The 12686-nt window shown below is 42.9% G+C and overlaps 1 protein-coding gene across 1 annotated transcript in view; it reads right to left on the bottom strand.

Moving 5' to 3' along the window:
- Positions 1-9097: 9097 nt before the first annotated feature.
- LOC139367677 (cilia and flagella associated protein 74) overlaps positions 9098-12686 on the bottom strand; it is a 45871-nt gene continuing 42282 nt past the window's right edge. The window contains exons 36-39 of the mRNA XM_071105961.1: positions 12485-12617; positions 11045-11175; positions 10346-10480; positions 9098-9427 (exon numbers count right to left, since the gene is read on the bottom strand). Coding sequence (XP_070962062.1) covers positions 9305-9427; positions 10346-10480; positions 11045-11175; positions 12485-12617 — 522 coding nt within the window. The 3' untranslated portion in view covers positions 9098-9304. The remainder of the gene's footprint in view (positions 9428-10345; positions 10481-11044; positions 11176-12484; positions 12618-12686) is intronic.

Below are 12686 nucleotides of genomic sequence, written 5' to 3'. Positions count from 1 at the left end.
AGGTATTACAGACTGGGTCAGGGAGAGATTGAAAATGTCAGTGAAGACACTTTCCAACTGGTCAGCGCATGCTCTGAGTATGCATCTGAGTAATCAGTCTGAATGTTAAACTGTTTGAAGATCTTACTCACATCGGCTATGGAGAGAGTGATTACACAGCTGTCCAGAACAGCTAGTAATCTCATGCATGGTTCTGTTTTGCGAGCCTCAAAACGAGAATAGAAGGCATTTACCTCATCTGGTAGGCTTGGGTCACTGGGTAGCTCGTGGCTGGGTTTCTGGTTCTAATCCGGGATAGTTTGTAAGCCCTGCCACATCTAACAAGGGTCAGAGCCTGTGTAGTAAGATTCGATCTTATTCCTGTATTGACGCTTTGCCTGTTTGATGGTTCGTCAGAGGGCATAGCGGGATTTCTTATAAGCGTCCAGATTAGTTTCCTGCTCCTTGAAAGTGGCAGCTCTAGCCTTTATCTTAGTGAGGATGTTGCCTGTAATCCATGGCTTCTAGAGGTTTTTAGTTGCATAGGTGACCTACTGGTAGAAATGAGGTAAAACGGATTTCAGTTCTGCTGCATTAAAATCACTGCCACTAGGAGTGCCGACTCTTTGTGAATATTTTCTTGTTTGCTTCTGGCCCTATACAGCTTTTTGAGTGTGGTCTTAGTGCCAGCATTGTTTTGTGGTGGTAAATAGACAGTTTCGAAAAATATAGATGAAAACTCTCTTGGTAAATAGTATGGTCTACAGCTTATCGTGAGGTATTCTAACACAGGCGAGCAAAGCCTTGAAACTTTGCACATCAGCTGTTGCTCTGATGTTCAGAACCTCTTTTCGGTGATATGAAGAAGAAAAAACACAAAATAGCACAATGACACCTGCACACTGACCTCTCTACTATCACAGGGGCCACTAATGGTATTTACGGACATATTCAATCTCTCAATCAGTATATTGTCCCCACTTGCTTCAAAATATCCACAATTGTTCCTGTACCCAAGAAAGCAAAGATATCTGAACTAAATGACTATCTACCCATAGCACACTCTTCTTTCATCATGAAGTGCTTTGAGAGGCTAGTTAAGGATCATATCACCTCCACCTGACCCAACACCCTAGATCCACTACAATTCGCATACCGCCCCAACAGATCCACAGATGACGCAACACCAGTGCCCTCCAAACTCATCACTAAGCTCAGGGCCCTGTGTCTGAACCCCTCCCTGTGCAACTGGGTCCTAGACTTCCTGACGGGCTGACCCCAAGTGATGAAGGTAGGCAACAACATCTCCGCCACGCTGATCCTCCACAGAGGTGCGTGCTCAGTCTCCTACTGTACTCCCTGTTCACCCATGACTACGTGGCCACGCACGTCTCCAACTCAATCATCAAGTTTGCTGACGACAACAGTGGTAGGCCTGATTCCTAACAACGACGAGACCGCCTACAGGGAGAAGGTGAGAGCCCTGGTGGAGTGGTGCCAGGAAAATAACCTCTCTCTCAATGTCAACAAAACTAAGGAGCTGATCATGGCCTATAGGAGACAGCAAAGAGAGCATGCCCCCATCCACATTGACAGGGATGCAGTGGAGAGAGTCAAAAGATTAAAGTTCGTCAGGGTGTACATCACTGAGGAGGACCTGAAATGGTCCCATTGCACTGACAGCGTGGTGAAGCGCCTCTTCTACCTCAGGAGGCTGAAATTCGGATTGGCTCCTGGATCTATGGCCTGTTCCCCCCACTACCATCTACAAGGTAGAGACAGTACCGGTGCATCAAAGCTGGGACTGTGAGACTGAATAACATCTATCTACAGGCCATCAGACTGTTAAACAGTCACGACTAGCCGGCCTCCGCCCAGTACCCTGCCCTAAAGTTCAGACACTGTCAATAGCCGTCCACCATCCGGTACTCTACCATGCACCTTAGCGTCTGCTGCCGTATGTACATAGAGCCATTGAACAAGGGTCACTTTTATAATGTTTACATACTGTTTTATCCACTTTATACTGTATTCTAGTCATGGCTTATCCTATATAACTACTGCTATACACACCTTTTCTATTCACATACTGTCTATACACACCATTCACAAATACAGTACTAGTCAAAAGTTTAGACACACCTACTCAGGGTTTTTCAGGGTTTTCCTTCATTTGTACTATTTTCTACATTGTAGAATAATAGTGAGACATCAAAACTATGAAATAACACATATGGAATCATGTAGTAACCAAAAAAGTGTTAGACAAATCACAATATATTTTATTTTTGAGATTCTTCAGAGTAGCCACTCTTTGCCTTGATGACAGATTTGCACACTCTTGACATTCTATCAACCAGCTTCATGAAGAATGCTTTTCCAACAGTCTTGAAGGAGTTCCCACATATGCTGAGCACCTTTGGCTGCTTTTCCTTCACTCTGCTGTCAAACTCATCCCAAACCATCTCAATTGGGTTGAGGTCAGGTGATTTTGGAAGACAGGTCATCTGATGCAACACTCCATCACTCTCCTTCTTGGTCAAGTAGCCCTTACACAGCCTGGAGGTGTGTTTTGGGGGATTGTCCTGTTGAAAAACAAATGATAGTCCCCCTAAGTGCAAATCGGATGGGATGGCATATTGCTGCAGAATGCTGCGGTAGCCATGCTGGATAAGTGTGCCTTGGATTTTAAATAAATCCCAGACAGTGTAACCAGCAAAGCACCATCACACATCCTCCTCCATGCTTCATGGTGGGAACCACACATGTGGAGATCATCCGTTCACATACTCTGTCTTACAAAGACACAGCAGTTGGAACCAAAAATCTCAAATTTGGACTCAATCAGACCAAAAAACTGATTTCCACCGGTCTAATGTCCATTGCTCATGTTTCTTGGCTCTTCTTTTTATTGGTGTCCTTTAGTAGTGGTTTCTTTGCAGAAATTCAACCATGAAGGCCTGATTCATGCAGTCTCCTCTGAACAGTTGATGTTGAGATGTGTCTGTTACTTGAACTCTGTGAAGCATTTATTAGGGCTGCAGTCTGAGGTGCAGTTAACTCTAATGAACTTATCCTCTTATCTTGGTCTTCCTTTTCTGTGGCAGTCCTCATGAGAGCCAGTTTCATTATAGTGCTTGATGGTTTTTGCAACTGCACTTGAAGAAACTTTCAAAGTTCTTGAAATGTTCCGTATGACTGACCTTCATGTCTTAAAGTAATGACGGACTGTCGTTTCTCTGTGCTTATTTGAGGTCTTGACATAATATGGACTTGGTCTTTTACCAAATAGAGATATCTTCTGTATACCACCCCTTCCTTGCCACAACACAACTGATGGCTCAAAAAAATTAAGGAAAGAAATTCCACAAATGAACTTTTAAGGCATTCCTGTTAATTGAAATGCATTTCAGGTGACTACCTCATGAAGCTGGTTGAGAGAATGCCAAAAGTGTGCAAAGCTGTCATCAAGGCAAAGGGTGGCTACTTTGAAGAATCTCAAATACTAAATATATTTTGATTTGTTTAACACTTTTTTGGTTACTACATGATTCCATATGTGTTATTTCATATTTTCGATGTCTTCACTATTATTCTACAATGTAAAAAATAGTAAAAATAAAGAAAAACTCTGGAATGAGTAGGCGTCAACTTTTGACGGGTACTGTATATTTATATTCCGGACTCTGGTCCGCAAGCAACTGTCCTGCAATTCTATCCATTTTGCCATGGGGTTTTGTACTGTGTATTTATACTGAATTTTTGACATAGCTCACTGTAATATACTGCTGTACATATCATTCTTAGTATATCTTGTGTAAATTCAACTGGTGTATATACGTGTAGATTGCATTTGGGTTACTGTTACAGTGCTATTTGTGTTGTTAATTGGATTCGTTCCAACATTTGTTGATTATTTGTCTTTTGGGGGGGGGGGGGGGGGTACTGGTTTGACATTATACTACATTGTTAGGAACAAGTAACATAAGGTGGGTGCAAAAAAGTGCTTAACAAGGCTCTCCAACCCTGTACCTGGAGAGCTACCTTCCTGTAGGTTTTCCCTCCAACCCTAATCTAGCACACCTGATACTAGTAATTAGTTGGTTGATAAACTGAACCAGGTTAGTTACAACTGGGGGTTGGAGTGAAAACCTACAGGAGGGTAGCTCTCTAGGAACAGGGTTGGAGAGCCCTGTGCTATAACATCTGCAAAACTGTGTATGTGACCTACGAACTTTTGGTAATGATACAAAATATCACTCAATGAGCTGCATTCCTCATGCTTGAAAAACTACAATATGTGCATTTTGCAATGATAGATGGGCAACAATAATGCCTCTATGATATACACATACTATTGTATTAGTCAATCTTTGGATTTACAAAAATCTATATGCGCGCATGTGTATGTATTGTGGCGAAATCTGTAAATACCGCTACAGTATTGCAGACATTTGAATGGATACTTCTGTAAAAAAAAATACACCTTGTGGAGTGTGTGTAGAGCAGGGGTAGGCAACCCTGTTCCTGAAGTCCTGTACTGCAGGATTTTGTTCCAACTAGTCACCCACCACACCGACCAACTGAGCTAATTGATCAGTTCAGTGATTGCCTAAATTTTACACACCTGGTCTTCCAGGTCGGTTAAATCAAAAACATGAAGTGCCTGTGGCACTCCAGGAACAGGGTTGCCTACCTCTGGTGTAAAGACTGCTATCTATAAAGCCAACACTTCTGAGTTAAGTTGGTGGCTGGTTTCATAGGGACCCATCTGCACAGCCCAGCCCCATTTCAGCTAGACCTGAGCGCTGGTGAGATTTAGTTGTCTTGGATACACTATGTCTGCATTCATGTGTTGTGAAGCTAATGCCATGTGCCCCAGGGAACCTTTTCCAAGATTGTCAAAGGCAGGCGCAAGTCAGACAATAGGCTGTAAGAGAAAGCCCCAGTGTACTATCTATCCATTGTTTAGGAAAACACCAGTCTCAACATCAACAGTGAAGTGGCGACTCCAGGATGCTGTCCTTCTAGGCAGAGTTGCAAAGAAAAAGCGACATTTCAGGCTAATAAAAGACTAAGATGGACAAAAGAACACAATAATTGGACTGAGGAACTCTGCCTAGAAGGCCAGCATCCCGGAGTCGCCTCTTCACTGTTGACTTTGAGACTGGTGTTTTGCGGGTACTATTTAATGAAGCTGCCAGTTGAGGAATTGTGAGGCGTCTGTTTCTCAAACTAGACACTCTAATGTACTTGTCCTCTTGCTCAGTTGTGCACCGGGGCCTCTCACTCTTTCTATTCTGGTTAGCGCGGTTCTGTGAAGGAAGTAGTATAGTGTTGTATGAGCTCTTCAGTTTCTTGGCAATTTATTGCATGGAATAGTCTTAATTTCTAAGAACAAGAATAGACTGACGAGTTTCAGAAGAAAGTTCTTTGTTTCTGGCCCTTTTGAGCCTGTAATTGAACCCACAAATGCTGATGCTCCAGATACTCAACTAGTCTAAAGGCCAGTTTTATTGCTTCTTTAAATCAGCACGTTTCAGAAAAATGGAGGCCAATTCCCTCTCTCACACACACAGTCTTGCACAGCTAACCTTGTGGGGACATACAATTCAGTCCCATTCAAATTCCTATTTTCCCTAACCCGTACTCTTAACCTAACCCTAGCTCCTAAACCCCCTAGAAATAGTATTTGACCTTGTCGGGACTAACAAAATGTCCCCAGTTGGTTTGTTTACTATTCTTGTGGGGACTTCTGTTCCCCACAAGAATAATTCAACATGTCCACACCAACAAACCACCACCACCACACAAATACACTAACTCTCACAACTCCACTGATCATAGAAAACAAGTAGTAGCAGTATCATATGGTATTAGTGGAGATCAGACAACAAATCAGATTAGAAAAATGCAAAATGGCAACGCAAATATGATCTCATACATTTAATAAAACGGGTGACATTACATTAAACTAAGCTCATAATGACCTTGCTTTTTATAGCCAGGTTGGGATGCACTAATCCGATCTAGTGTAATCTGTTTCAATCTCTGATAAATGCTTACCACATGCATCTCTCTGAACGGATGGTTCCTATTGGCCCATCCATAGCATCTGCTATTCCTATAAAGAGCTTCACCACATGATTAAACTGAGCACTTCGTTCTCATTCTCCTTGTTTTGTTTTGTAGCTGCGCAGTCCAGGATGTAACGACAGAATGCATGTTAAATTGTAAATTCACAAATAGGAATATATCCTGATCATTACGTTTTCAAAGCCTTGTTATAAGTAACTTAGCAAATTTTTTAAATTCTTATATTACAATTGACATGGAATTATTATCAGAGATACACTGAGTATACAAAACATTAGGAACACATGCTCTTTCCATGACATAGACTGACCAGGTGAAAGCTATGATCCCTTATTGATGTCACTTGTTAAATCCACTTAAATCTGTGTAGGTGAAGGGGAGGAGACAGGTTAAAGAAGGATTTTTAAGCCTTGAGACAATTGGGACATGGATTGTGTATGTGTGCCATTCAGAGGGTGAATGGACAAGACAAAATATTGAAATGCCTTTGAACGGGGTATGGTAGTAGGTGCCAGGGGCAACATTGCTGGGTTTTTCACACTCAACAGTTTCCCGTGTGTATCAAGAATGGTCCACCACCCGAAGGACATCCAGCCAACTTGTCAACTGTGGGAAGCATTGTAGTGAACATGGGCCAGCATTCCACGAATTGAGGCTGTTCTGAGGGCAAAAGGGGGGGGGGGGTGCAACTCAATATTAGGAAGGTGTTCCTAATGTTTGGTATACTCAGTGTATACACTATAGTAGATATACTGGATCTTGTAACAGTGATGGAACTGATCAGAGAGTAGGCATACATTGACAACAATACAGTATGTGACAGGCAGGGAGGGATGTGAACTTGCAGTGGTCTGGACTTATTCTCCAAATAAATTATACACCATGCACTTTTTGACACTTACAGTTGAAGTCGGAAGTTTACATACACTTTAGCCAAGTACATTTAAACTCACTTTTTCACAATTCCTGACATTTAATCCTAGTAAAAACTCCCTGTCTTAGGTCAGTTAGGATCACCACTTTATTTTAAGAATGTGAAATGTTAGAATAATAGTAGAGAAAATGATTTATTTCAGCTTTTATTTCTTTCATCACATTCCCAGTGGGTCAGCAGTTTACATACACTCAATTAGTATTTGGTAGCATTGCCTTTACATTGTTTAACTTGGGTCAAGTGTTTCAGGTAGCCTTCCACAAGCTTCCCACAATAAGTTGGGTAAATTTTGGCCCATTCCTCCTGACAGAGCTGGTGTAACTGAGTCAGGTTTGTAGGCCTCCTTGCCCACACATGCTTTTTCAGTTCTGCCCACAAATTTCTATGGGATTGAGGTCAGGGCTTTGTGATGGCCACTCCAATACCTTGACTCTGTTGTCCTTAAGCCTTTTTGCCACAACTTTGGAAGTATGCTTAGGGTCATTGTCCATTTGGAATACCCATTTGTGACCAAGCTTTAACTTCCTGACTGATGTCTTGAGATGTTGCTTCAATATATCCACGTAATTTCCCCTTCTCATGATTCCATCTATTTTGTGAAGTGCACCAGTCCCTCCTGCAGCAAAGCACCCCCACAACATGATGCTGCCACCCCAGTGCTTCGCGGTTCTTCGGCTTGCAAGCCTCCCCCTTTTTCCTCCAAACATAACAATGGTCATTACGGCCAAATAGTTATATTTTTGTTTCATCAGACCAGAGGACATTTCTCCAAAAAGTACGATCTTTGTCCCCATGTGCAGTTGCAAACCGTAGTCTGACTTTTTTATGGCGGTTTTGGAGCAGTGGCTTCTTCCTTGCTGAGCTGCCTTTCAGGTTATGTCTATATAGGACTTGTTTTACTGTGGATATAGATACATTTGTACCTGTTTCCTCCAGCATCTTCATAAGGTCCTTTGCTGTTGTTCTGGGATTGATTTGCACTTTTCGCACCAAAGTACGTTCATCTCTAGGAGACAAAGCGTCTTCCTAATGAGCATTATGACAGCTGCGTGGTCCCATGGTGTTTATACTTGCAAACTATTGTTTGTACAGATGAATGTGGTACCTTCAGGCATTTGGAAATTTTCCCAAGGATGAACCAGACTGAGGTCTTGGCTGATTTATTTTGATTTCCCCATGATGTCAAGCAAAGAGGCACTGAGTTTGAAGGTAGACCTTGAAATACATCCACAGGTAGACCTCCAATTGACTCAAATTATTGTTATTTTTTATTTTAAAAAAAATGTTACCCCTATTTCATGGTATCCAATTGTTTTAGTAGCTACTATCTTGTCTCATCGCTACAACTCCCGTACGGGCTCGGGAGAGACAAAGGTTGAAAGTCATGCGTCCTCCGATACACAACCCAACCAAGCCGCACTGCTTCTTAACACAGCGCGCATCCAACCCGCACCAATGTGTCGGAGGAAACACTGTGTACCTGGCAACCTTGGTTAGCACGCACTGCGCCCGGCCCGCCACAGGCGTCGCTGGTGCGCGATGAGACAAGGACATCCCTACCGGCCAAGCCCTCCCTAACCCGGACGACGCTAGGCCAATTGTGCGTCGCCCCACGGACCTCACGGACTCAAATTATGTCAACCTATCAGAAGCTTCTAAAGCCATGACATAATTTTCTGGAATTTTCCAAGCTGTTTAAAGGCACAGTCAACTTAGTGTATGTAAACTTCTGACCCAATGGCGTTACAGTGAATTTTTAAGTGAAATAATCTGTCTGTAAACAATTGTTGGAAAATGTACCTGTGTCATGCACAAGGTAGATGTCCTAACCGACTTCCCAAACTATAGTTTGTTAATTAACAACATTGGTGTATTCTGCCCCCTGGTGGTGAAACCAGCCTAAAACAGGGGCTATCGTCTAATTTGAGTTTGAGATAGTCCCCCAATAATGATCAAAGGCTGATTATGTGATTATGCCCATAGGTATTTATTGAAATGCATTGTTGTCAATGTTTTTAAATATTCTTTCCACAATATTTTTGCTTATAAAATAACCCATATCCATATAACTTGTCCACAAAGTGCCTTAAAAATTATGCTTTAAAACATTTCATATTATTTCCAATAAGTACCATGACAAGGGACATTTTGTCCACACTCGTATATTACACTAAAGTATTTAAACAATATTTAAACATATAACAATGAGTAAATTTTCCTCCAGTCCCATCTGAAGTGTTCTGTGTCTTTGGATATTGGTTACTGTGTGAAGTGTTCTATATGTTTGCATATTGGTTAGTTTGTGTGTGAAGGGTCTTGACTAGCTCTGGAAGCCAAGGCCAGCAGGGTGACACTGTATACCTCTGTCTCGTCTCCTCTCAGGGTGAGGGGCGCACACACCTGCACCACCTCATTCGGCTAAAATCACACATACAGACACACGCACGCACGCACCGACACAGACACACACAATCAGAATTAAATCAACAATCAGTGGAGGATGTACAGTACATGTGCAAATACAATAAGAGGAAAATATATGTTTAGTAATGTAGAAAGCCACATGAAAGGAACAGGAAGTGTAGTTTGTACGTTCTCTTCACACTGAGACTTTGTAATACATACGGACTCTTTTTTTGTATGCAGTTATGGCTTCACTTGATTTGTACATTTTCTTTGGTAACTGAAGTATGTCAAAACAAAAACGACCATCCTATGCAGATCTAAGGGAGTGAAATAACTAAAACTATATTATACAGTTTTCCCTTCACGTGGAAGCACCTGGGACGAATAACTTGACAGCTTGCTGTGTCTAGTACAGGGCTCTCCACCCTGGACGTGGAGCACTACTGTACTGCATGTTTTCACTCCACCCCTAACCAAGCACACCTGATTCTAATAATTAGCTTGTAACTACCCTGATTGAACATTTATCTGAATAGGTGGTGAACGTTACACCATAGTGCACAACAGAGCAGTGTTTCTCGAGGGACCACTAGAGTGTGCACATTTCTGTTATAACCCAGAGCTAACACACCTGATTCAACTAATCAAGGGCTTGGTGATGTGTTCATAAATTGAGTCTGATGTGGTATTGCTGCTGGGCTAGAACAAAAAATGTGGCCACCTTGAGAAACACTGTGTTAAAGTAGAGGTCATGGTATGGTTACACACCATTCTAGATCTGTCCATTCAGGAGAAGTGAATGGCAATTAAATTCATGAACTGAAAAACTTTCAGCCACGTTTTCCTCGTGAGATTATTTTCAATAGATGAATTGAACTGAATTGACCCCAAAGCCCAATTCATGTTGAGGCTTTTAGACGGCAGTCGCACCTTAAGGCCACAAGGAGGAGTCCAGATCACAGTGATGGTGCGTCTGTGGCCGGCGTCCACCGTGCCCCTGGTCGGCTCCACGGTGAAGCCCCTCTGTTGCAGTGCCTGAAGCCCCTCCCAGCTGAACTCCACGTTCTGCACATGGACAGGAGAGGGCAAAGTTCACAACATAGGTAAGGTCAACTCAGGAGGAGAGGGAGGGGGAAGTCATGTGTTGTGGTCCGATTGTCTACTCTTCTCCCCTAACTGTGCAGTTGCTCACTCCATCTCATGGAATAAACAGCATGGGATCTTTTCAGAAATGTGGTGGAAACTAACTCCCTAGCCTATGCTTACACTAATTCACTGATTTTGAATCCATGAGAGAGAGTAAATAAGGGGGAGTGGTACACTGCAGCCAATGTTAGGATCTCCAAATGAATCTGAACTCATCCTAATGACGTTATTTAAACTAGATTTCAAGCTGTTTTTAATTATGTTATTTCAACCAGATTTCAACCTGTTTTGTAATGACAGTATTTCAACCTGTTTGTAAGGCTGCTGCTGCTGGAACCAGTGAGCTAGCAGTGACCCTGGTCGTGGTCATGTGCGTGTTTACTTTATTTAAAGATAGGATGTTGTAACCAAAAGTCTCCAGAAGAAGTCTAACCCCTTGTTTTTTAATTGTAATCAACAACAATAGTATAAGTATTAGCCTACCTTTTTGGCCATAGGCTGTGTGGAGCAGATGCAGCCCACCTCCAGCTCTCTGACCGCTGGGCTCATGGCCCCCTCTCTGTAGACCCCTCTAAGGGTGAGCAGCACAGGGAGAGGGGGCTTCTCACAGTCTACTACACAAGGAGAAGAGAACAAGCAAAACAGGCTTACAGTCACAAATCAAAAAATTGAAAACATTTGTATTTGTCACATGTTTCGTAAACAACAGACTGTAGACTGACAGTGAAATGCTTACTTACGGGTTCCTTTCCAACAAATCAGAGTTAAAGATTAGTGACACGAGGAATAAATACCAGTGAATAACAAATAACAAGTAAAAATAACATGGCTATATACAAGGAGTACCAGTACCAAGTCGATGTGCAGGTACTTGAGGTAGCTATGTACATATAAGTAGGGGTAAAGTGACTAGGCAACAGGATAGATAATAGACAGGTAGCAGCAGCATATGTGGTGAGTGTGAAAGTGTGTGTGTCAGTATGTGAGTGAGTGGGTAGAGTCCATTATGTGTGCATAGAATCAGTGCAAGAGAGTTAGTGCAAAAAAGGGTCAATGCAGGTAGTCTGGGTAGCCATTTGATTAACTATTTATCAGTCTTGTTTAGCAGTCTTATGGCTTGGGGGTAGAAGATGTTCAGGGTCCTGTTCGTTCCAGACCGTGTGGTAGCATTTCATGGCTATTGGCGAATGCTACGTGGAGATAGTAATTTAGACAGGTTACCTTGGCGTTCTTGGGCACGGGGACTATAGTAGTCTGCTTGAAACAAGTTGGTATTACAGACCGGGTCAGGGATAGGTTGAAAATGTCAGTGATAACACTGGCCAGCTGGTCAGCGCATGCACCAAGTATGCATCCTTGTATTCCGTCTGGCCCCGCGGCCTTGTGAATGTTAACCTGTTTAAAGGTCTTACACACATTGGCTACGAAGAGCAGGATCACCCAGTAGTCTGGAACAGCTGGTGTTCTCATGCATGGTTTAGTGTTGCTTACCTAGAAGCAAGCATAGAAGGCATTTAGCTCGTCTAGTAGGCTTGCATTGCTGGGCAGCCCATGGCTGGGTTTCTCTTTGCAATTTGTGATAGCTTGCAGGCCCTGCCACATCCGTCGAGCGCCAGAGCCGGCATAGTAGGATTCGATCTTAGTCCTGTATTGACGCTTTGCCTATTTGATGGCTCGTCGGAGGGCATAGTAGGATTCCTTATATGCGTCTGGATTATTGTCCCGCTCCTTGAAAGCTACAGCTCTAGCCTTTAGTTCAGTGCGGATGTTGCCTGTAATCCATGGCTTCTGGTTGGGGTATGTCCATACGGTCACTGTGGGGACGATGTCATTGATGCACTTATTAATGAAGCCGGTGACTGGTGTAGTAAGGAGAAAGAGAGAGAGCACCAGAGAGAGAAAGAGAGCGCGAGAGAGGGATACCTGTGTGCACAGAGTCCCCAGAGGCTGGCAGAGGGTGAACGGCATCAGTTGGCACTGCCAGTGGGTCTCCTCCACACAAGTACATGATGTGAGAGCGAGCTGCACCCTTCAGCACCATGACACACACTGTGCTCTAAGGGAAGGAGCGGCAGGGTGTTAGAGCAGCTTATGTCCTCTACATACAATCCAAAATGACATAAGT

The sequence above is a fragment of the Oncorhynchus clarkii genome, chromosome 16 (genome assembly GCF_045791955.1).
Source record: "Oncorhynchus clarkii lewisi isolate Uvic-CL-2024 chromosome 16, UVic_Ocla_1.0, whole genome shotgun sequence".
Lineage (NCBI taxonomy): Eukaryota > Metazoa > Chordata > Actinopteri > Salmoniformes > Salmonidae > Oncorhynchus > Oncorhynchus clarkii.
This window is presented reverse-complemented; position numbering and strand designations above follow the sequence as displayed.